Genomic DNA, 25346 nt, shown 5'->3' on the forward strand with positions numbered 1-25346 from the left:
CAGTATCGGTGTCACAGCGTCACAGTATCGGTGTCACAGCGTCACAGCGTCACAGCATCACAGTGTTACAGTGTCACAGCATCACAGCGTCACAGCACCACAGCGTCACAGCGTCACAGCATCACAGTGTCACAGCATCACAGTGTCACAGCATCACAGTGTCACAGCATCACAGCGTCACCAAGGTTGGAAGAGACCTCACAGATCATCAGGTCCAACCCTTTAGCACAGAGCTCAAGGCCAGACCATGGCACCAAGTGCCACGTCCAACCTTGCCTTGAAGTGCCCCAGGGACGGCGACTCCACCACCTCCCCAGGCAGCCCATATGTGGCATGTTCTCTCTTATCTTAAAGATGTACCTAAAGCTTAGTCCTTGAAACTTTTAGCAATTAGCTAGCTTATTCTTTGCACATTACCATCTATAGCATGAGCTCTGCAGTTAGGCATATTTCCTGATTTGCAACAGCTGTACCTACACTGCCGTTTGCAGCTAGGCATGCTTAGCACTCTATTAAAACGTTTCTTTATTAAACAATTACAATTACCTATTACACACCTGGGGAGCCTGTATGAGCAGCCCGGGCCAGGCACTCTCCACAACATCCTTCCTACCCCTCGGCATCGGTGACTCTGGCAGAAAACAGAAGCTCTGCCCTAATGATGGACGACGGAGACCTGCCCTGCTCCCCGACTGTGACCAGAGCAAACAGCCAGGCCGCTCCTTCCCCTGCCTCAGCCCTGCCGTTTCCTCTTACTCCTCCCGCGGCTTCGCTGCAATGAAGCTGGAGAGCAGCGCTCCGCTCCCGGGCCAAATGAACCCGGGCAGGGGCGGGCTGCGACCCCGGGGCACCTCCGCGGCACCCAGCCCTCCGCTCCCGGGGGCCCTGCCGCCCTTGCTCTGCTTCACACCAGCGGCACCTGCCGCTGCTCGACTCCGCAGGCCCTTCCGCAGCGAAAGGAGCCCGGACGGCAGTGCTCGGGGATGCCGAGGCGGCTGAGCCCCGCGGACACCGACGGCTCCGCTTCCCCGGCGGCGGGGAGCTGCCGGGAGGGGCCGCGCTCCGCCCGTTGCCGCAGCCTCACGCTTCCCGCCCAGCTCTCAACCTCTCTCCCGCCGCCTCATGGCCCCCAGCCTGCTCCCTCCCGCCGCCGGCGCCGCTCCGCCAAACGACGAGTCCCGGGAGGCTCCGCGGCGGCGGCGCAGGCGCGGGGCGGCGGCGCAGGCGCGGCGGGGGAGGGCAGCGCTGATGCAAGAGGCGAGCGCGGCGGTCGCAGGCTACGGCTGACCGCTTTCCTCCGTGCCCGCCGCTCCGCCCGCGTCCCGCTCCGCTCCGCGCACGGCCGCAGCCATGTCGGGCGACGAGGTGAGCTCCCGGCAGCCGCCGCCTTTGGGGGCAGCCGCCTCTGAGGCCTGCGCCGCGGCCGGGGCCGCCGCCATGTGGGAGACCGGGCCCGAGGCCTTCCGCCGGGCAGCGAGCGCGGCCTCCGCCCTGGGGCACAGCCGGGGCCGTCGCTGCTCGGGTGCTCGGCGGTGCGGCGGGTCTCGGGGCCCCGCCGGGAGGTACCGGCCGCCGGTGCCCTGGAAGGCGGGAGCCGCGGTTCGGTGCGGTGGGCGGAGGCCGGGCCGGGTGCGGAGCTTCGCCCGGAGCCTTCCCGGCCTCTGCGCGCTGCCGGGCGGCTCTGCTGTGGCTCCGCGTGTGGCTGGAAGGCCTCGGAGTCGCACGGAGCTCCCCGTGTGCTGCCGGCGTCCGCCGCTGGTGGAGGGAGGCCCGGGAAGCGCAGCAGGTTTCTCCCGCCGCCCCTCCGACGTCTTGTGCCTTGTGCTCCTGGGGATGCCAGCCTGCGGTCAGCTTAAAGCTCCCTTTCTGGAGCTTTACTGTCTTGGAGGTTACGCCTGAGAGCTGGTAACAGACGCTAATTGCAGGTGTGGCAGGTCAGACGGGCTTTGCACGGGGATGCTCCCACGGAACTGGGTACGGCTGTCTGCGGCATCTTCGAAGTGGTTTAGATGCCATGTGTGGGCACCTTTACTAACCTTAAGTGTCTGAAGAGTTTTAGGTGCCATGTGTGGGCACCTTACTAACCTTGAGAGTCTCTGAAGAGTTTTAGGTGCCATGTGTGGGCACCTTACTAACCTTAAGTGTCTCTGAAGAGTTTTAGGTGCCATGTGTGGGCACCTTTACTAACCTTGAGAGTCTCTGAAGAGTTTTAGGTGCCATGTGTGGGCACCTTTACTAACCTTAATGGTCTGAAGAATTTTAGGTGCCATGTGTGGGCACCTTTACTAACCTTAATGGTCTGAAGAGTTTTAGGTGCCATGTGTGGGCACCTTTACTAACCTTGAGAGTCTGAAGAGTTTTAGGTGCCATATGTGGGCATCTTACTAACCTTGAGAGTCTCTGAAGAGTTTTAGGTGCCATGTGTGGGCACCTTTACTAACCTTAAGAGTCTCTGAAGAGTTTTAGGTGCCATGTGTGGGCACCTTTACTAACCTTAATGGTCTGAAGACTTTTAGGTGCCATGTGTGGACACCTTTACTAACCTTGAGAGTCTCTGAAGAGTTTTAGGTGCCATGTGTGGGCACCTTTACTAACCTTAAGAGTCTCTGAAGAGTTGTAGGTGCCATGTGTGGGCACCTTTACTAACCTTAAGAGACTGAAGAGTTTTAGGTGCCATGTGTGGGCACCTTTACTAACCTTGAGAGTCTGAAGAGTTTTAGATGCCATGTGTGGCACCTTTACTAACCTTGAGAGTCTCTGAAGAGTTTTAGGTGCCATGTGTGGGCACCTTTAGTAACCTTAAGAGTCTGAAGAGTTTTAGGTGCCATGTGTGGGCACCTTTACTAACCTTGAGAGTCTCTGAAGAGTTTTAGGTGCCATGTGTGGGCACCTTTACTAACCTTAAGAGTCTGAAGAGTTTTAGGTGCCATGTGTGGACACCTTTACTAACCTTGAGAGTCTCTGAAGAGTTTTAGGTGCCATGTGTGGGCACCTTTACTAACCTTAAGAGTCTGAAGAGTTTTAGGTGCCATGTGTGGACACCTTTACTAACCTTGAGAGTCTCTGAAGAGTTTTAGGTGCCATGTGTGGGCACCTTTACTAACCTTGAGAGTCTCTGAAGAGTTTTAGGTGCCATGTGTGGGCACCTTTACTAACCTTAAGAGTCTCTGAAGAGTTTTAGGTGCCATGTGTGGGCACCTTTACTAACCTTGAGAGTCTCTGAAGAGTTTTAGGTGCCATGTGTGGGCACCTTTACTAACCTTAAGAGTCTGAAGAGTTTTAGGTGCCATGTGTGGGCACCTTTACTAACCTTAAGAGTCTGAAGAGTTTTAGGTGCCATGTGTGAGCACCTTTGCTAGCCTTAAGAGTCTGAAGAGTTTTAGGAGCCATGTGTGGGCACCTTTACTAACCTTGAGAGTCTCTGAAGAGTTTTAGGTGCCATGTGTTGGCATCTTTACTAACTTTAAGAGTCTGAAGAGTTTTAGGAGCCATGTGTGGGCACCTTTACTAACCTTGAGAGTCTGAAGAGTTTTAGGTGCCATGTGTGAGCACCTTTGCTAGCCTTAAGAGTCTGAAGAGTTTTAGGTGCCATGTGTGGGCACCTTTACTAACCTTAAGAGTCTGAAGAGTTTTAGGTGCCATGTGTGAGCACCTTTACTAACCTTAAGAGTCTGAAGAGTTTTAGGAGCCATGTGTGGGCACCTTTAGTAACCTTAAGAGTCTCTGAAGAGTTTTAGGTGCCATGTGTGAGCACCTTTACTAACCTTAAGAGTCTGAAGAGTTTTAGGAGCCATGTGTGGGCACCTTTACTAACCTTGAGAGTCTCTGAAGAGTTTTAGGTGCCATGTGTTGGCATCTTTACTAACTTTAAGAGTCTGAAGAGTTTTAGGAGCCATGTGTGGGCACCTTTACTAACCTTGAGAGTCTCTGAAGAGTTTTAGGTGCCATGTGTTGGCATCTTTACTAACTTTAAGAGTCTGAAGAGTTTTAGGTGCCATGTGTGGGCACCTTTACTAACCTTAAGAGTCTGAAGAGTTTTAGGTGCCATGTGTGAGCACCTTTGCTAGCCTTAAGAGTCTGAAGAGTTTTAGGTGCCATGTGTGGGCACCTTTACTAACCTTGTTTTGGTTGCCCTCATGGGGAAGAGGAAAGCTCCACTTGCATGAGGCCACAAGCAGCTTGCTGGATGACTGTGGGAAACTGAACTGGCTGAGTCCATGAGATGGTCACTTTCTGGTGTTGTTTAGAACAGCTCTGTGGCTTATTTTCTTCTGAGCAGAGTGACCACTTCAGCCTTGGAGACAGGCAGGTCACAACTTCTCCTAAGTCATAAAGGAGAAGTAGTGCCATTGCTGATTGTCGTGGTGAGAGGTGAGATGTGTCTTTTTCAGCTGCTTCAGCACCTGTAAGGAATGGTGCTGTGTTTTTGTGCCTAATTGCCTCCTTGGAACTGCGGTTCTGCTGCCTGGGTTGTGCACCCAGGAGTGATTGCATCAGATGCTCTCTGTCTGCTGACCATAAAGCAGTTCATCTCGGGTTTCCGGGTTGGCCTTTAGTTTAAGTGGCAGGAAAATTGCTTTTCTTGTGTTTGCCTCTGCTGTTGAGGTGAGGGCATAGAATCATTTCACCACCTCCCTGGGCAGCACAGGATATCACAGGATGTTAGGGGTTGGAAGGGACCCAAGGAGATCATCGAGTCCAACCCCACTGCCAGAGCAGGACAATGCTGTCTAACACAGATCACAGAGGAACACATCCAGACAGGGCTGGAAAGGCTCCAGAGAAACAGAACCCACAACCTCTCTGGGCAGCCTGTGCCAGGGCTCTGGGACCCTTCCACTCAAGAAGTTCCCCCTTGTGTTGAGCTGCAACCTCCTGTGCTGCAGCTTCCATCCATTGATCCTTGTCTTATCCCAGGGAGCAGTGAGCAGAGCCTGTCCCCCACCTCCTGGCAGCCTTCAGATACTTACAAACATTGATCCAATCCCCTCTCAGTCTTCTCTTCTCCAGATTAAGCAACCCCATGTCCCTCAGCTTCTCCACATAAGCCATGCTCTCCAGTCCCCTCATCATCCCTGTCGTCCTCTGCTGGACCCTCTCCAGTGTTCCAGTGTCTCACTACCCTCATGGTGAAGAACTTCTTCATAACATCCAGTCTGACTTTACCCACTTCTAGCTTGGAACTAGATGATCTTTGAGATCCAACCTAAACCATTCTATGATCCATTCTCTGTACTCCTATCACTACCCAAAAGTCCCTCCCCAGCTTTCTTGTAGCTCCTCTTCAGATACTGAAAGGCCACAGTAAGGTCTCCTTGGAGCCATCCCTTCTCCAGACTAAGCAAGCCCAACTCTCTCAGCCTGTCTTCATATTTCCCATGTTCAGGAATATCCAGCACAGTGAATTTACATCTCTGGATTGCCTTAGGTGTACTGACAGAATGAAAAGGGTAGCAGATAACACAGTTAAACTGTCACTGTTAGGTCTTTGTACTGATGAAGAGGGAGAAGTGCACCTGCCTTCCAGAACCTCTGCATGTCTGGCTGTCTACAGCAAAATAGTTCCCTGCTGATGTTGAGTTAGTGAAATTTAAAGCAAATGATGCTGTGAACTTGCAGCCCAGAAAGCCAATTGGATCCTGGGTTGTATCAAGAGGAGTGTGGCCAGCAGATTGAGAGAGAGGATTCTCTTCCTCTAAAGTGCTCTGCTGAGACCCTACCTGGAGCATTGTGTCCAGTTCTGGAGTCCCTGGGGCAGGAAAGATCTGGAGGTGCTGGAAGGTGTCCAGAGAAGGGCCATGAGGATGTTCAGAGGGCTGGAGCTGCTCTGCTGTGGGGACAGGCTGAGAGAGCTGGGGCTGTTCAGTCTCTCTGAAGAGACCTTATTGTGGCCTTCCAGTATCTGAAATGGGCTACAAGAAAGCTGGGGAGGGACTTTTGAGGCTGTCAGGCAGTGATAGGACTGAGAGGAATGGATCAAAGGTAGAGGAGGAGAGATTGAGATTAGACCATAGGAAAAAGTTCTTCACCATGAGGGTAGTGAGACACTGGCACAGGTTGCCCAGGGAGGTGGTGGAAGCCTCATCCCTGGAGATGTTTAAGGCCAGGTTGGCTGTGGCTGTGGGCAGCCTGATGTAGTATGAGGTGTCCCTGCCCATGGCAGGGGGGTTGGAGCTGGATGATCTTTGAGGTCCCTTCCAACCCTGACAGTTCTGTGATTCTGTGGATTCGAATCTTAAACTGGTGTAGGTGTTCCAAAACTTCACTTTCTTGCATTGGACTGGAACTTAAATTTTCCAAGGCTGCCTAGAAAATGAAACTCCCTCTTAGAAACACCTCCTGAGTGCTGCCCAGAAGGGTGGCACAGCAGAGGCAACACAGGCTCTGTTTGCAGAGGGAAATCAGTCTAGTAGTGTTTTAACTTATTAGAAGTCCTACTGCATGTGTGCATAGGCCTTCTAGATACCCAAAAGTTCTTTTGGCCCTGTAGTTTCATGAAGCTTCAGGAAATGATAGTAGAGAATGCTGTGTTTTAAGCAGCCAGAGGGTTTAGATGCAGCCTGGTCTGAATTTTGCACTCCAGTTAATTGATTTGCCTGAATTTTGCACATCAAATAAGGGTACCTGACCCGTTTTTATCAGTCCCTGGCTACCCTGTAGATGTGTTTATTCAGATTAATGAAATGAGATTTATTTGTGACCTCTCTTAGAACCCCAAATTGAATGTTTGACTTCTTTCTTGAGACATTTGGACTGTGGAGCTTTGATCCTGCTTTTTAATTCTTCCCTTGCTTTTTTTTTTTCCCTTGTTTATTTCTTGTAAGTTAGGATTCTGACTGTAGGCATTTGAGGTAAGGAGCAGATAACACAGAGTGGGGTGTGAGAAGGAACTGTGTGGCCTACAGAGGGGAAAACCTCATATGGGAACTAGGCTCTGAGAGCAGAAATAGGGTGGAAACTTATAACAGGTGGAGCAAAAGTGTATTTGGGCTGGGGACTTCAGTCCCTTCAGCAGAGGGCCTGCCTGTAGAGTTGTTGAGTGTTTAAATGGTATCATACCTTGAGCTCTGTGGTAAAGGGTTGGACTTGATGATCTGTGAGGTCTCTTCCAACCCTGATGATACTGTGATACTGTGTGATAATGCTTCAACTGAGCAAAGCTGCTCAGCAGAGAGGAGGACTGGAGGACCTTGTGGAGCGTCTAGCTCAGGAAGGCCAAAGAGAGCAGCCTGCTCATCAGGCTGGCTTTGTGCCATGGTTTAAGGCATGTGTGTGACCCGAGGCTCCTGCCGAGCTCGCACTGAAGCCCTTGGTGCACAAAGTAGTTCAGACAGAGGCTGCTTTCTCAGGCTGTGGCACTCAGCTTCCACCATCCCTGAAGGTGTTGAAGAAAAGACTGGATGAGGCACTTGGTGCCATGGTCTAGTTGGCTGGCTAGGGCTGGGTGATGGGTTGGACTGGATGATCTTGGAGGTCTCATCAAACCTGCTTGATTCTATGATTCTGACAACTCTTAGCATGTATCTGAAGGGGGCCTACAGGAAGGCTGGGGAGGGACTATTGGCAAGGTCTGGTAATGACAGGACGAGGGGTAATGAGTTTAAACTGGCAGAGGGGAGATTTAGACTAGATGTCTGGGTGGTGAGACACTGGCACAGGTTGCCCAGGGAGGTTGTGGCTACTTCCTCCCTGGAGGTGTTTAAGGCCAGGTTGGATGAGGCCTTGAGCAGCCTGCTCTAGTGGGAGGTGCCCTGCCTGTGGCAGGGGGTTGGAGCTGGATGATCCTTGAGGTCCCTTCCAACCTAGACCATTCTGTGTTATGACTGGATTTTGGCTGTGCAGAAGCTTGGCTTGACCTGGCTGGCTGGAATGGGCTGTTGAGAGCAGTGCCCTGTGGGTTTTTTCCAGCTGTGCAGCTGGCCTTGAACAATCTCCTGCATCCAGAAGTTGTCCTTGTGTGTGAACTTCAGTGTGATACCACTGAAGACAACACTGACTCTTGTGGGCACAAGATAGGCTTTATGCTGGTTCAGGGTGAAGGGCTCAGGGATGAGTGATTTGGGGCAGATGAGCTGATGCCTCCTTAGAGTTTATCACACCTGACTGAAGGATGTTTGCTTGAGATGAGAAAAGAGGGAAAAAAGCTCTTCAGAATCTTGCCAAACTTCTTTGCAGTGAGTCAGGATTTGGAAAGTGGTGTTGGTGTGCTTGCTCCCAGAGCTATGGACCTGCCCATGGAGGCAGTTTCCTCCTGTTTCATCAGATGGTGGAGGTCACAGAGGGAGGCAGCAGACAGCCTAACCGGTTGTGCACATTCTTGGATGACTCTGCATTACAGGAGCGTGATTCATACGTGTGTAAGCACTGGAGGGAAGCCCTGGCCTGGCCTGTACAGCTAAAGAACACACTTCAGCAGTTTGAAAGCCTCAAACTTCAGTGTCCCGTGGATGAGGACTCTTCTGTGATGTTGTGCTTCAAACACAGGTTGCGTCGGGTTGGAAGGGACCCTCAAAGCAGGCAGCAGGAACACTTCCAACTAGAGCAGGCTGCTCAGGGCAACATTGAGTCTGGTTTTGAATGTCTTCAGGAATGGGGCCTCAAACACATCCCTGGGCAGCCTGTTCCAGTATTTCACCACTCTCATTATGCACAACTTCCTCCTGTTGTCCAACCTAAACCTGCCCTGCTCCAGTTGCAAACTGGAGCCCTCATCCTATCCCCTTCTAATCAGTCCCTCCCCAGCCCTCCTGTAGGTCCCCTTCAGAACTGACGTGCAGCTCTAAGGTCTCCCTGGAGCCTTCTCTTCTCCAGGTTGAACAGACCCAGATCTCAGCCTGTATTCATAGGAGAGGTGCTCCAGCCCTCTGATCTTGTACCTTATGTAGCTTGGAGCTGCCCTCAGTACCTGAAGATATCCTGCAGGAAGGCTGCAGAGGGACTTTCTGTGTGAGTGTCTAGAGACAGGACAAGAGGGAATGGTTTGAAGCTGAGGCAAAGCAGGATTAGACTGGAGCTTAGGAAGTTCTTCATTGCAAGAATGGTGAGACTAGAGTAGGCTGACCAGGGAGGTTGTGGATGCTTCCTCCCTGGAGATGTTTGAGGCCAGGTTGGATGAGGCCTTGAGCAGCCTGGGCTAGGTGAGAGGCATTGCTGCCCATGGCAAGAGGTAGATGATCTTTAAGGTTCCTTCCAACCTAAGCCATTCTGTGATCTTCACGAGTGAGGGCATTTGTGATGTTGGATTTTTAGCTACCTGTGAGAGCATTCCTCAATTCTTAGATAAGAAAATCTAGAGAAAGAGTCTCATTTAACATCTCAAACTGTCTGATGTATTAAATATCTACCATGGTGGGAACATATGGCCAGGTGTATGGAACAGGACTGACCAAGAGCTGTGATGTCAAACGTCCACTTTAAGTGAAAAAGAAGATTCCTGTCTTGGAAAACTGAAGTTTGTGGTCTGCAGATAATGAGTAGGTTAAAAGTAGGTCTTGGTTGGTGCCTTCTTCATAGTCAGACTAAGTGAATTAAGCTTATTCAGTGGTTAAAGAACTCATTAGCAGCTTTTACACACTTGGTCTCTGAGGTTCAGGTTCCCACCAGTGAGGGCAAAAAGGATGAGACCTTTACTACTTCCTAGTGTTGAGAGCTGATACAAGTTTTGCTCCGTTGCTAGCTCCTAGCTTTCTCCTTACACCAGAGCGTTCTTGTCAAGGCAGCTGTTGCTAAATGTTGCCTTTTAATGAAGTTGGCAGTGCCTGTGTCTCCTGAATGGAAGTACAAAGTGTAGCTGAAGTGGGATCAGGCTCTCAGGTAGCTGTGTGTTTCAGTTCTCTTGCCAGTGCTGGGTCAGTGATTGCTCTGCAGAGTCTCCACTTCAAAGGCTGAGTCTATAGTAGTAAGAAGATAGAATCATAGAATGTTTGGAAGGGACCTCAAGAATCATCCAGCTCCACTCCCCTGCCCTAGGCAGGGACACCTCCCATGAGAACAGGTTGCTCAAGGCCTCATCCAACCTGGCCTTGAACACCTCCAGGGAGGGAGCAGCCACAGCCTCCCTGGGCAGCCTGTGCCAGTCTCTCACCACCATCACTGCAAAGAACCCTTTCCTAACATCCACTTTCAATCTCCCCTCTGCCACTTCAAACCCAATATCCCTTGTCCTCTCATCACCGGCCCTTGTCAATAGTCCCTCCCCAGCCTTCCTGTAGCCCCCTTCAGATCCTGCAAGGCCACTCCAAGATCTCCTCCAAGCCTTCTCCAAGCTGCACAGCCCCAACTCTCTCAGCCTGTGCTCACAGCAGAGCTGCTGCAGCCCTCTCAGCATCTTGGTGGCCTCCTCTGCACTGGCTCCAACACTTCCATGTGCTGCTTGTGCTGGGGGCTGTAGAACTGCTCACAGGACTCCAGGCACACTCACACTGCAGGCTCCTGTTGAGCTTTTCATCACCCCAGGCCCCCAGGGCCTGTTCCTCAGGGCTGCTCTCAGCCATTCCCCCCTCAGCCTGGAGTTGTGCGTGGGATTGCACTGACCCAGGTGCAGGACCTTCCACTTGGCCTTGTTGAATGCCATGAGGTTGGCCTGGGCACAGCTCTGCAGCCTGTCCTCATAGCAGAGCTGCTGCAGCCCTCTGATCGTCCTTGTGGCCCTCCTCTGGACTTACTCCAACAGTTCCATGTCCTTCTTGTGTTGGGGGCTCCAGAACTGCACATAGAGAAGTTGTTGGGCTGGCAGAACTTTACAGCTTTGATGTGTTTTCAGCTGAACTAATACATAGATAGTAGAAAACTTGGACTGTTGCAGGAGAAGTTGCAGCAGCTCTAAACTGTCAAGCAGTGTTTTAATCCCTTGTGTATTGGCCACATCAGTTAGGGCTTGGGACAAGGTTTTAGCAGTGTAATCCGAGTTTAGAGTCAGTTCTTGGATTACACTGTTGCAGAGCTAGGAAAATTCCTAGTTGAGATTGAAGCCAAAGGACAGTTTGACTGAAGGAATGTCAAGAGACAGTTAAAGGTCTTGCTGCCAGCACCTGGGGCTTCAGCAGCTTGTGGAAGAGCAGAGAGAGTTTTATATAGAGCAGAGAAATTGTGTGGCCATGTTCTGCACCTTGTGTCACTGAACCACCTCTTCTAAAAGGGATGCAAACTGAATCTGCTCATCAGGCACTCAGGATGCTACATCCAGAGGTGTGCCACAAAAATGATCAGGGGGTTGGGGCACCTCTGCTACGAGGACAAGCTGAGGGAGCTGGGGGTGTTCAGCCTGGAAAGGGGGAGGCTGTAGGGAGACCCAATAGCAGCCTTCCAGTGCCTGAAAGGGGCTGCAGGAAGGATGGAGAGAGACTGTTTGCGAAGGCCTGCAGTGACAGGATATGAGGGACGATGGCTTCAGACTAGAGCAGAGCAGATTGAGATTAGATGTTAGGAACAAATTCTGCACCATGGAACACTGCAACAGATAGCCCAGGAAGATGGTTGAGGCCCCATCCCTGGAGCTATTCTGGGTGAGGCTGGACAGGGCTGTGGGCAGCCTGATGGAGTTGAGGATGTTCCTGCTTACTGTAGAGGAGGTTGGACTGGATTACCCTTGGCAAGGTCCCTTCCATCCTAAACCATTCTCTAGGTAACTATTCAGTGGTCATTATTGTGCTTGCTGCTGAGAAACTCTCGACTTTTACAGATGATTTTTGATCCCACTATGAGCAAGAAGAAGAAGAAAAAGAAGAAGCCCTTTATGCTGGATGAGGAAGGAGGAGATACACAGGCAGAGGAGACTCAGCAGTCGGAAACAAAGGAAGCTGAACCAGAGCCAACAGAAGACAAAGATGTTGAAGCAGATGAAGAAGATAGCAGGAAGAAAGGTAAAGTGAACCCACACAACTAAACTCCCAGAGGTGGTTCCATTTGGAGGATTTGGCCTCACAGTGTAAAGTGCTGGGGCCCAGGTTTAGAGGTTTGTGAGCAATACTCCTCTGCCTCTTTGCAGGGTGTATTTCCCTCCTGCTTCAACTCATTTCACAGGCATCCAGCAAGCTACCCATAACTCATGGAAATTCCACTTTCCTGACTCAGTCTTTTGCATGAGACAATAAAAAAGAGAATCCCAAAAATAGCAATCCTGGAGTTCTGTGGTTTCCACTTGTTGCAGGAGTTGCACAGTTGCATCTGCTTTTCATTTGAACAATTAAACAGCAGGGTGATAACAAAAACCTGGGTAAAAAGGACAGGGTTTGTGGGGAGGTGTTGAGTAGGGTATCCTTTGGACTCCTTCAGGAAGTAAGCTTGAGATTTTGTGTCTATCCTGGCTTTTGAAATTGAGGCCAATGTCATTTCAAGCTGCCCTGGTTTAGGAAATGCTGTTAAATTAAATCCAGTTCGTTGATAAAATTGGCTCCTGCAGTAGAGCAAAGAAACTATATCTTCCTCCCAGAGAAACTACACCTTCCTCTGGCTGGCTTTTCAGTTTTTTCAAGCACCTCTGCTGTCATGACCAAAGTGGCTGCTTCTCTTCTGCAGCAGCAGAGGGATGGAGCACTTGAAGAAAATAATGTAACTGCAGTTGGAAGATGCAAGAGGTGTAAAAGAGTGCTGAGGTATTTGGGGGTAGAGGGGAATGGCCTCTTTGAAACAAGACAGGGGAAGAACACTGGATGTCATCTGTCTGGTCTTCTCTAAGACCTTTGATACAGTCCACTGCAATATCCTTCTCTCTGGGGACAGTGGCTGAGAGCAGACAGGAAGAAAGGACCTGGGGTGCTGGCAGATAGTAGCAGAAGATGAGGCAGCAGTGCCCAGGTGGGCAGCAGAGCCAATGGCATCCTGGGCTGGCTGAGGAGCAGTGTGGGCAGCAGGACAAGGGAGGTTCTTGTGCCCCTGTGCTCAGCACTGCTCAGGCCACCCCTGGAGTGCTGTGTCCAGTTCTGGGCTCCTCCATTGCAGAGAGCTGCTGAGGTGCTGGAAGGTGTTTGGAGAAGGGCAGCAAGGCTGGGGAGGGGCCTGGAGCACAGCCCTGTGAGGAGAGGCTGAGGGAGCTGGGGGGGTGCAGCCTGCAGCAGAGGAGGCTCAGGGCAGAGCTCATTGCTGCCTGCAGCTGCCTGCAGGGAGGCTGTAGCCAGGTGGGGTTGGGCTCTGCTGCCAGGCAGCCAGCACCAGAGGAATGGGACACAGCCTGAAGCTGTGCCAGGGCAGGTCTAGGCTGGATGTGAGGAGGAAGCTCCTGGCAGAGAGAGTGATTGGCATTGGAATGGGCTCTGTGCTGGGACCTGTGCTGTTCAGCATGTTCATGAATGATACTGACAGTGAGGTCACCCTCAGCAAGTTTGCAGATGGCACCAAGCTGAGTGGTGCAGCTGATACAGCTGAATTACAGGCTGGCATCCAGAGGGACCTGGGCAGGCTGGAGAGCTAGGCTGAGGAGAACCTCATGAGCTTCAGTATGGCAAAGTACAACCTCCTGAGCCTTGGCTGGGGCAACCCTATGTATCCATCCAGGCTGGGGCATGATGAGGTTGAGAGCAGCCTGCAGAAAAAGATTTGAGGGTGCTGGTGGAGGAGATGCTGGACAGGAGCCAGCAATGGACACTGGCAGCACAGAAGGCCAAGGGCAACCTGGGCTGCATCCAAAGCAGTGTGGGCAGAGATGGAGAGAGGAGATCCTGCCCCTCTGCTCTGCTGAGACCTCACCTGGAGTTTTGTGTCCAGCTCTGGGGCCCCCAGCCCAAGAGACATGGACCTGCTGGAGTGGGTCCAGAGTGAGACACCAAGACCAGAGGTCTGCAGCACCTCTCCTTTGTGGACATCTGAGAGCTGGAGCTGTTCAGCCTGGAGAATGCTCCCTAGACCTTAGAGCTACATTTCAATATCTGAAGGGGACCTACAGGAAGGCTGGGGAGGGACTGTGGGGATAGAGTGAAGTGCAATGGTTTGAGACTGGAACCAGGGGATGATTTAGGTTGGACATCAGGAGGAAGTTCTGCACAATGAGAGTGGTGAGACACTGGAACAGGCTGCTCAGGGAGGTGGTTGAATGTCTCTGGAGACATTTTGCATCAGACTCAATGTTTCCCTGGGCAGCCTATTCTAGTTGGAGGTGTCCCTGCTGCCTGCAGAGGGGGTTGGACAAAACAACCTTTGAGGGTCCCTTCCAGCCTGAATCAATCTGTGGAGCTGTGAAACCTGCAGGCTATCAGTAGGAACATTGCTTATGTCTTAATGCAATGCTTGGAAGATTTGGATGTAAAGAGGAACCTTAATGTCTGCAGTGTTTCTACAGCTCTCACACTTCCTTTTGGCAATGCTTTGTTTTTCAGATACAACAGATGACCTGGATGATTTAAACTTCTTCAATCAGAAGAAAAAGAAGAAAAAAACAAAAAAGATATTTGATATAGATGAAGCAGAAGAAGGTGTAAAGGTTTGTGTCCCAAGCTAGGCCATCTTGTCTGTGCCTGAAAACTTCTCTTGCTTCCATTTCCTGGGGACTGGCAGTGCAGGAGTTGTTCCCAGTCTCTCATTTTGCCTCAGTGCAGCTAATGAAGCTTAGGTTTCACTCTGACTTTTGTTGGGGGAGGGGTGGGGGTAGGTTCTGCTGAACACGCTGCTCCTCCAGGGCTTTTTGTCCAGGAGCATAAAAACATCTTACTGAGCAAGTAATTCTTCAAGCAGCACTTAGGGCTGGCTAGCATCAAGGTTATTGTGTTTGTGGCAAGAGAAGTCACAGCCTAATCCTCCAAAGGTCAGCCCTTCAAATAAAGAAGTCTGGTTCTACCCTGGAGTTGGACTCTGCTGGGTCCCAGGAACTGTATGAGATGTGTTTACTTGCCTGGAGTTTACTCCAAGTAGTGCTTTTGTGTCAGGTGCTGCTGTAACTGGCAAGCCCCAGGGAGCCAGAGGGCTGAGAAAGGTTATGTTGTCTTTAAATCTCTTCTTCAGATTTTGTGGTTTGAGAAACAAAATGTCACTGCTCTGCCCCAGCCAGGTGAAATGGTTGCTCTACACGTGCAGATTTGTGGCATCAACACCCCCATGCAGTGCTACAGGCTGGGGACAGAGTGGCTGGAGAGCAGCCAGGCAGAGGGGGACATGGAGGGATTGGTTGGCAGCTGAAGAGGAGGCAGCAGTGTGCCCAGGTGGCCAAGAGAGCCAATGGCATCCTGCCCTGCATCAGGAGCAGTGTGGGCAGCAGGACAAGGGAGGTTCTTGTGCCCTTGTGCTCAGCACTGCTCAAGATACCCCTTGAATGCTGTGTCCAGTTCTGGTCTTCTGAATTGCAGAGAGCTGTTGAGGTGCTGGAAGGTGTTTGGAGCAGGGCAGCAAGGCTGGGGAGGGGCCTGGAGCACAGCCCTGTGAGGAGAGGCTGAGGGAGCTGGGGGGGTGCAGCCTGCAGCAGAGGAGGCTCAGGGCAGAGCTGATTGCTGCCTGCAGCTGCCTGCAGGGAGGCTGTAGCCAGGTGGGGTTGGGCTCTGCTGCCAGGCACCCAGGACAGAATAAGAGGAGACAGCCTGAAGCTGTGCCAGGGCAGGTCTGGGCTGGATGTGAGGTGGAAATTGCTGTCAGAGAGAGTGATTGGCATTGGAATGGGCTGCCCAGGGAGGTGGTGGAGTGGCCGTGGCTGGAGGTGTTTAAAAGGAGCCTTGACAAGGTACTTGGTGCCAGGGGTTAGTTAATTAGCAGGTGTTAGGTGCTAGGTTGGACTTGATGGTCTCAAAGGTCTTTTCAACCTGGTTTATTCTGTGAAATGGGACTGGCTGCAGGTAGCACAGCTTTGCTTTACCTTATTGTCTGCAGTGGAAGGTGTTTTGTTCCCTTCTGGCCCAACATGGCTGATATCTTTGGCTAAGTGTAGTGTGTCCTTCTACTTGGCCTGCTAGAAATTAAACTGGAAGCTTCTGGGCTGCATTGATATCCTAGCAGAAAGTGAACAGTGCCAAAGGAAATGGTATAAACTAAGCTTTAATGCAAGACTGCAGTGCTAGATGTTAGACTTCACTGCACCTGAGCTTGGCATGTCAAAATCTCCTGTCTCATTGCAGTGTGACTTCAGTTCTCCTCTTAGGTGTTAGGTTTGAGGACCGTGGTGGATGTTGGCAGTGTTCATCAAGCATGGTGTGCCACTGGGATCAGTTAAGAAGACATAAGAGTAATTCTTGCTGGGAAGAAATTCTTCCCCATCAGGGTGGTGAGGCACTACAACAAGTTCACCAGAGGAGCTGTGGAGACTTCAAGCCTGGAAGTGTTCAAAACCAGGTTGGACAAGGCCTTGAGCAACCTGATCTAGATGTCCCTGCCTGTGGTAGAGAGGGTTGCAACACTTGGAGGTCCCTTCCAGGCTGAGCCCTTCTCTGATGTCTAATGCTGTGCAGTGAAGCTTTGTGTTCAGTACTGTAAACTGTGGCCTTACTGTTTGTGTTTTTTGCAGGACTTGAAAATTGAAGGAGATGTGCCAGAGGCAGTAGAACCAGAAGATGACCTTGACATCATGCTGGGCAATAAGAAGAAGAAGAAGAAGAATGTGAAGTTCCCAGATGAAGATGAGATAATGGAGAAGGATGAAGGTGACAGTATAAGCTAGCTCAGTAAGATCTGTCAAGTGCACTGTAGCCCATCTTGTAGGTGAAGAGCCTTATTCAAGTGTCTTTTGTTCCCAGCTCCTTTTCTTTACCTTGACCTCCACTGTTTCATCAGCAAAGTCTCTAAAAGCACTCTAAATTTGCCCTGGGTGCTGCTGCCCCTTGCAGGCAGATAAACAGAGCAGACTTGTGCTCATGCCTTAGTGAAATCTTCTTTGATAGACCTTTTAGACACAGTGTAAGCAGGAGGCAAAAGAATGTTTCTTCTTAATGTATCCCTAACAACTTTCTTTGCAGCTTTTGAGGATGAGGATAGCAAAAAGGATGATGGGATTTCTTTCAGCCTTCATTCAGGACCTGCATGGGCAGGCTCAGAAAGGGATTACACATATGATGAGGTAATGTTCAGAAGTCTTCTTAACTGTTTTTTGTGCCAGTGTGGATCAGGAGGGCAGGGCCTTGTGCTCTTTGTCCTGTTTGTACCTGAAAATGAAAGGACCTGTAGTCATACAGGACCACAGAATGGTTTGGAAGGCACCTTCAAGATCACCTAGTTCCAACTCTTCTGCCATGGGATCTCCCAGCCCAGGTTGCTCAAAGCCTCATCCAGCCTGGCCTTGAATACTTCCAGTGAGGGGACATTCACAAGCTTCCTGGGCAACCTGTGCCACTGTCTCCCTCATCCTGAACATCTCCAGGGTGGTTATGGATCACAGAATGATATCAAGCTCACATTGTGTGATTCACAGCCTCCCTGGGTAACCTGTGCCACTGTCTCCCTCATCCAGCCTGGTCCTGAACACCTCCAGGGTGGTTATGGATCACAGAATGATATAAAGATCACATTCTGTGATTCACAGCCTCCCTGGGCAACCTGTGCCAATGTCTCCCCACCCTCACTGGGAAGATTTCTTCCTAATCTCTGGTCTCAGTGTTCCCTCTTCCACTTTTAAAGCCATTGACCCTTGTTTTCCTCATTAGAATCTCATGAACAGAGCAATGACAGGCAGCACAGCTGACTTTCATACTGGGCAATAGTTAAAGCCCCTCTGCAAATAGGCTGAAGTGTTGTAGAGTGTGAAGTCAACCCTTGGGGAATCAACTTCTTGATTTTGAATTTATCAAGGGTAGTGCCAGGAAAAGGGGCAATAGCTTGGAGCTGGAAGAGAGGAGACTGAGACTAGAGATGATGAAGGAATTCTTAGCAGTGAGGGTGGGGAGACACTGACACAGGTTGCCCAGGGAGGTTGTGGATCACAGAATCATGGAATGTGATCAAAGATCCTGCAGAGGGACCTGGCCAGGCTAGATGGGTGGGCAGAGGCCAATGGGATGGGATTTAACAAGGCCAAGGGCAGGGTTCTGCACTTTGGCCACAACAACCCCAAGCAGCACTACAGGCTGGGCCAGAGTGTCTGAGAGCAGCCAGGCAGAGAGGGAGCTGGGGGTAGTGGGAGAGAGGAGCTGAAGAGGAGGCAGCAGTGCCCAGGTGGGCATCCTGGGCTGGCTGAGGAGCAGTGTGGGCAGCAGGACAAGGGAGGTTCTTGTGCCCCTGTGCTCAGCACTGCTCAGGCCACCCCTGGAGTGCTGTGTCCAGTTGTGTGCTCCTCCATTGCAGAGAGATGTTGAGGTGCTGGAAGGTGTTTGGAGAAGGGCAGCAAGGCTGGGGAGGGGCCTGGAGCACAGCCCTGTGAGGAGAGGCTGAGGGAGCTGGGGGGGTGCAGCCTGCAGCAGAGGAGGCTCAGGGCAGAGCTCATTGCTGCCTGCAGCTGCCTGCAGGGAGGCTGTAGCCAGGTGGGGTTGGGCTCTGCTGCCAGGCAGCCAGCAGCAGAACAAGAGAACACAGCCTCAAGTTGTGCCAGGGCAGGTTCAGGCTGGATGTTGTTAGGAAGTTGCTGTCAGAGAGAGTGATTGGCATTGGAATGGGCTGCCCAGGGAGGTGGTGGAGTGGCTGTGGCTGGAGGTGTTGCAGCCAATCCTGGCTGGGGCACTTAGTGCCATGGTCTGGTTGCTTGGCCCAGGCTAGATGCTAGGTTAAACTGGATGATCTTGGAGGTCTCTTTCAACCTGGTTTATTCTATGATTCTGTGGCCCACAACCTCCCTGGAGGTGTTCAAGGCCAGGTTGGATTAGGCCTTGAGCAAGCTGGGCTGGTGAGAGGTGTCCTTGCCCATGGCAGGAGGATTGGAGCTGGCTGATACCAAAGGTCCCTTCCAACCCACTCTCTGTGTGTGTTCAAAAGCTTATGGGGAAATGTCAATGGGCAAAGATGGTCTAATACTCGTGCTGGATGCTGTTTACAGTGCTTTGGAAGCTCTGTGCTTGGTTTGAGAAGTGCAAGCTGCTGCTGTGACTCTGAATCCCTTCTCTACTTTGCAGCTGCTCAACAGAGTATTTAACATCATGCGGGAAAAGAACCCAGACATGGTAGCTGGAGAGAAAAGGAAATTTGTCATGAAGCCTCCCCAGGTTGTAAGAGTAGGGACCAAGAAAACATCTTTTGTCAACTTTACAGATATCTGCAAATTGTAAGTTTGGTTTTCTAAGGTTCTGTTGCCTCAGGCTGGGCAAGAATTGGGAATGAATCCACTTGGCTGTGTGTTGGGCTTCTGGCAAAAGGCTGTGGCAAACCAGATGTGAAACAAAGCTCCTTCAGTCCTGCTGCTCATTTCTTCTGCACTTCTCTGTTAGAAGAGATTTCTGAGGAGGGTGTATTGAAAATGTCTTGGTTTACACTTAAATTGTGAACCTTGGACTGAACCTATTGCTCTTGTGAGTGTTCTGGCTTCTCTCAAGCCTGTGGTTGGGTCACCAGTGATGCTTTGCAGTTCTGGAGTGAGGGGTGGGGGATGTGCTTTCTAATTTGAGCTGGTTACAAATTTCCTCTTGGCAAATGCTCTGGAGTTCAGGAATTTTGTTTCTCCCATTGTTTCCTGCACTCCTCTCTATGTCTTCATTATTTCTTGTGAAGCAAGTTCTGTTCTTTGGGAACACAGCTCTGGTGTGTTTCAGCAGTGTGCCAGGAGACTGCCCTGCTGAGAGCATACAGAGGATACGACTGGTGCACTGAAGTGCATTTTTACTGGGAGCTGGTAACACTTTTTGGCAGGAAATGATGAGGGATAGGAGAAAGAATGGAAAATCCTGAATAGAAAAGTGATTTTTTAATGATTCCTGTAGTTGTGAGTTTGCTTTCGAGGGGGTTTTGGGGAGTGCTGGTGTCTTTCTTCTGTCCTCACTCATTTTCTCCTTCTGGCAGTGCCCTCTTCTAAACTTAGTAATTGAAGTTTTCATCTGCCAGTCCTGTCTGAGTCTCAGGTTTCCCTGAAGGCAGGAGGTTAACCAAGGCCTTTGCTCTGTTTTTAGGTTACATCGTCAGCCCAAACATCTCCTGGCGTTTTTGTTGGCAGAGTTGGGCACAAGGTAAGGCTGCTGGGCACTCTGGGTAGGAAGCAGCAGTGGCACAGTTGGTGTCTGGTCAAAAATAAAACTCTTGGGGTCTGCTCTGACTATCTGTGCTTGAACATCAGGCTTCTTCCTCTGCTGAGTGATTGCAGAGATGCCGTCCTAGGCAAGAGGTGCAGAAACAAACCTATAAGCCCCAGGGAACAGTTTAGAGTGGGGATTGGATTCTCTTCATTAAAGGTGCTCCAACAGCAGAGGAGTGTGTCACAGTGAGGATGGCTCTCTGGCTCTTCTCACCCTAGGGCAGATGAAGGGTAGCTGGGGAAGGGAGCACATCTCCCTGCCTAATCCTAGAGTTGTTTGGCTTGGAAAAGTCCTCTGAGATCATCAACTCAACCCCATTATGGCCACCAAACCATGTCCCCAAGTGCCATGGCCACAGCTTTCTTGAACACCTCCAGGGCTGGGGACTCCACCACCTCCCTGGGCAGCCTGTGCCAATCCTTGACCACTCTTGCAGCAAAGAATTGTTTCCTCATCTCCAACCTAACCCTGCCCTGGCACAATCTCAGGCCATTGCCTCTCCTCCTAGCACCTGACCCTGGGGAGCGGAGCCCAACCCCCAGCTCACTGCAACCTCCTCTCGGGGAGCTGTAGAGAGCAATGAGCTCTGCCCTCAGCCTCCTCTTCTCCATACTGAACCAGCTCAGCTCCCTCAGCTGCTCCCCACAGGGCTTGTGTTCAGGGCTCTTCCCCTGCTTTGTTGCTCTTCTCAGGCCCTGCTTTGGCCACTCAATGTCCTTCTTGGAGTGAAAGCTCCAAAGCTGAACCCAGTACTTGAGTTGTGGCCTCAGCAGTGCTGAGTACAGGGCTTCAAGCACATCCCTCAGCCTGCTGGCCACCACTGCTGATCCAGGCCAGGTTCTGGTGGCCTTCTTGGGCACCTGGACACCCACTGGCACATGCCCAGCTGCTGTCCACCAGCACCCCCAGGTCCTTCCTTACCAAGCAGCTTCCAGCCACCCTGCCCCAAGCCTGACCACTCTTGCAGCAAAGAAATGTTTCTTCATCTCCAACCTAACCCTCCCCCAGCACGATTTCAGGCCCTTTCCTCTCCTGTTACCTGATCCTAGGGAAAAGAGCCCAACCTCACCTCACTGCAACCTCCTGTCAGGGAGTTGTGGAGAGCAACGAGCTCTACCCTCAACTTCTCCTCCAGATTAAACAACCTCAGTTCCTTCAGCCACTCATAAGGTCTTTTCTCCAGACCCTTCCCCAGCTTTGTTGCCCTTCTCCAGCTGCTCAGTGTTTGCAATGAGAGGCCCAAACCTGAACCCTATTTAAGGTCACAGGTCTTGTGGACTTGTAGCTAATGCTCTGCCCAGTGCAGTTAAACCCACCTGGCTTAGCAGAAGTCTGTTGGATTTTCTTTGTCTCTTCAAAGATCTCCTGTGTGGTGGTGTTCTTTCTGGTTGTCCTCATTTGTCTGGTGCAGGCTGCACTGGTGTTATGAGTGGGCATGGAGAGTCAGGGAGTCTAGTTGTAACCTGTCTGTAACAACTGTCTGTTTAGAGTGGGCTTTGGAGTCTCTTCAGCTTCACATAAACACTTAGAAACCATAATGTGAAAAATCATTCAACTTACTGTATCAGGATGGCTGGAAGAGGATCACAGGATGTCAGGGGCTGGAAGTGACCTCTGGAGATCTTCCAGTCCAGCCCTTGCTAGAGTAGGACCATCCAATCCAGTGCAGGTTGCACAGGAACACATCCAGACAGGGCTGGAAGGGCTCTAGAGAAGGAGACTACACAACCTCTCACAGGATCACAGATCCCAGGATGTCAGGAGTTGGAAAGGACCCAAAGAGCTCATAGAGTCCAAACCCCCTGCTAGAGCAGGACCATCCAGTCCAGCTCAGGTCACACAGGAACACATCCAGACAGGCCTGGAAAGGCTCCAGAGAAGGAGGCTCCACAACCTCTCTGGGCAGCCTGCATCAGTGCTCTGTGTATCCAGGGCTCTCTGGATGGCCTCACAGCCTTCAGCTGTCTCGACCAAGCCTCCCAGTTTGGTGCTATCAGCAGACTTGCTGAGCAGGCTCTGACTGTCTGCCTTCAGTGGTGTTATTGATGAAGATGTTGAACAGCACCAACCCAGCACTGGGCAGCCTGTGCCAGGCCTCTGGGACCCTTACAGTCAAGCAATTCTTCTCCATGTTGAGCTGCAACTTCTGTGCTGCAGTTTCCATCCCTTGCCCTTGTCCTGTGGCAGGGCACAAGTGAGCAGAGGCTGTCCCTGTGCCTCCCTTCCTGACCCCCAGCCCTCAGCTATCTACAGACATTGCTCAGATCCCCTCTCAGCCTCTCCTCTGCAGACTCTCAGCCTCTCCTCTGCAGACTCTCAGCCTCTCCTCTGCAGACTCTCAGCCTCTCCTCTGCAGACTCTCAGCCTCTCCTCTGCAGACTCTCAGCCTCTCCTCTGCAGACTCTCAGCCTCTCCTCTGCAGACTCTCAGCCTCTCCTCTGCAGACTCTCAGCCTCTCCTCTGCAGACTCTCAGGCCCAGGACTCTCAGCCTCTCCTCTGCAGACTCTCAGCCCCAGGGCTCTCAGCCTCTCCTCTGCAGACTCTCAGCCCCAGGGCTCTCAGCCTCTTCTCCTCAGGCAGTGCTGCAGTGCTTGCAGCACCCTTGCAGCCCTCCCTTGGACTCTCTCCACCAGATCCCTGTCCTTCTTGAACTGAGGAGCCCAGAACTGAATGCAGTGTTTTAGGTGGAGCCTTACCAGGGCAGAGTAGAACAGCAGAGCCTCCCTTGATCTGCTGGACACACTCTTCTTAATGCACCCCAGGACACCACCTTATCAATCTCCCTAATCATATTGCAGCCTGTTAGGTGTGGCTGTTTGGTCACTCCTGTGCTAATGCTCAGTGCTGTAAAGCTCTGCTGATTGGGTTACTTATCTGTAGCTACCAAGCTCTGCTGGAGTTGGCTTTTACAGCACTGAGGCTTATGCTTGGGCAAAACTCTTCCTCAAGGTTTTCAAGTACCTTTGAGATTGTGCCTTATTTTCCTCCCCCCCCCCCCAAGTAATTCTGCCTTCTCTCCTTGTCTTCCTTCACGTTCTTGGCTTGTTTTAATGCTTGCTGTGTTCTGCAAATCAACTACTGAGTGTTCTTTTTCATTTCAGTGGCTCAATAGATGGAAACAACCAACTTGTAATCAAAGGAAGATTCCAGCAAAAACAGATAGAAAATGTCTTGAGAAGATATATCAGTAAGTACAGCTCCCCCTTCCCTCTGCACCTTGCTCTCACACCCCTTTGGATGCCCCACATCTGGCCCACACACCTGTGTGCAAGCTCTGGAGGCCCTTTGTTGAGAAGCTACAACCATGCTGGCAGCTTTCTGCTGGAGTAAACCAAATCCAGGTGGTTCTGCCATGGTTCTGGTCAGCACCTGAGTCATTATCTGTCCTGTAACATACCAAGGCCTGTCCCCTGTCTGGCCCTCATACATTCAGAATGGGTTAGGTTGGAAGGGACCTCAAAGCTCAGTCAGTTCCAACCCTCTGCCACAGGCAGAGACACCTCCTACTAGAACAGGTTGATTCTGCACTTTGGCCACAACAACCCCAAGCAGTGCTACAGGCTGGAAAGCAGCCAGGAGGAAAGGGACTGGGGGGGGGGCTGGTAGATAGTAGGCTGAAGAGGAGGCAGCAGTGTGCCCAGGTGGCCAAGAGAGCCAATGGCATCCTGGCCTGCATCAGGAGCAGTGTGGCCAGTAGGACAAGGGAGGTTCTTCTGCCCCTGTACTCAGCACTGCTCAGGCCACCCCTTGAGTACTGTGTCCAGTTCTGGGCTCCTCAATTCAAGAGAGATGTTGAGGTGCTGGAAGGTGTCCAGAGAAGGGTGACAAAGCTGGTGAGGGGCCTGGAACACAAACCCTATGAGGAGAGGCTGAGTGAGCTGGGCTTGTTTAGCCTGCAGAAGAGGAGGCTCAGGGGTGACCTCATTGCTGTCTACAACTACCTGAAGGGAGGCTGTAGCCAGGTGGGGTTGGGCTCTTCTCCCAGGCAACCACCAACAGAACAAGGGGACACAGCCTGAAGCTGTGCCAGGGCAGGTCTAGGCTGGATGTTAGGAGGAAGTTCCTGGCAGAGAGTGATTGGCATTGGAATGGGCTGCCCAGGGAGGTGGTGGAGTGGCCGTGGCTGGAGGTGTTGAAGCCAAGCCTGACTGGGGCACTTAGTGCCATGGTCTGGTTGACTGGATAGGGCTGGGTTGGGCTGGCTGAGCTTGGAGCTCTCTTCCAACCTGATTGATTCTGTGATTCTCAAGGCTTCATCCAGCCTGGTCCTGAACACCTCCAGGCTGGATGGGGCTCTAGCCAGATCTAGGGTAGGGTGTCCCTGCCCATGGCAGGTGGGTTGGAACTAGATGATCCTTGTGGCTCCTTCCCACCCTGACTGATTCTGTGGTTCTAAGAGGACAACAGCCAGGCAGAGACTGAACTTAACCTGTGCTTGTGTCCTTGCTTTATGATGTCTCAGCAGAACAGATGGGTAATTTAGACATCACTGTATTTTCACAGCCAATAACCTAATTTCTCTCATTAAAATATTCCAATTAGCCTAAACCCAGCCCAGAACCTGCTCTTGATTAGCCTGGGAATTAGGGGCGAGGACTTCGGAGCTCGCCTCAACCGCTGTGATTTATTTTGACGCTCAGCAGCTTTTAGGCTTGATGACTTTGAAATGCCTAAAGGCTGCAGAGGTGGTGGCCTTGCATGCTTGTTTTAACTGCCCCTTCCTTTCCTGCAGAGGAGTATGTCACCTGTCACACGTGTCGCTCGCCAGACACCATCCTCCAGAAGGACACCAGGTTATACTTCTTGCAGTGCGAGACCTGCCACTCGCGCTGCTCCGTCGCCAGCATCAAAACTGGCTTCCAGGCTGTCACAGGCAAGAGAGCACAGCTCCGTGCCAAAGCTAACTAAGTTTGCTAAGCAACACTGGATTGTGCTGAGTGTTCTGGGCAGAGCTGACTGGACCAGTTTGTAACCTTGAATGGATTTACCATTGTATTAAACCGAGATTGTAAAAACTACCAAGCGATGTGGCTTTTGATTTGGCCTCTCAAACCCTTGCCAGGTGCAGAGCTCCTCAAGCTCTTCCCCTGTATTTGCTCATTGAAATAGGTTTTTAGCAACCCTAAGGAGAGGTGGTGGGAAGGGAAAGGGATTTTAGCAACCCTAAGGAGAGGTGGTGGGAAAGGAGAGGGATTTTAGCAACCCTAAGGAGAGGTGGTGGGAAAGGAGAGGGATTTTGGCAACCCTAAGGAGAGGTGGTGGGAAAGGAGAGGGTTTTTAGCAACCCT

General features: G+C 51.5%; 1 protein-coding gene across 1 annotated transcript; it reads left to right on the forward strand.

The window, feature by feature from the left end:
- Nucleotides 1-1208: 1208 nt before the first annotated feature.
- On the forward strand, nt 1209-25076 carry EIF2S2 (eukaryotic translation initiation factor 2 subunit beta). Its single transcript, XM_064167649.1, has 9 exons — nt 1209-1365; nt 11681-11861; nt 14310-14413; nt 16418-16553; nt 16866-16966; nt 18948-19096; nt 19935-19991; nt 23160-23245; nt 24791-25076. Exons 1-9 carry the CDS (start codon nt 1351-1353, stop codon nt 24964-24966), a joined length of 1005 nt encoding a protein of 334 aa, XP_064023719.1. The 5' UTR covers nt 1209-1350; the 3' UTR covers nt 24967-25076.
- Nucleotides 25077-25346: the final 270 nt, after the last annotated feature.

Source organism: Pogoniulus pusillus, chromosome 29, assembly GCF_015220805.1.
Source record: "Pogoniulus pusillus isolate bPogPus1 chromosome 29, bPogPus1.pri, whole genome shotgun sequence".
Taxonomy (NCBI): domain Eukaryota; kingdom Metazoa; phylum Chordata; class Aves; order Piciformes; family Lybiidae; genus Pogoniulus; species Pogoniulus pusillus.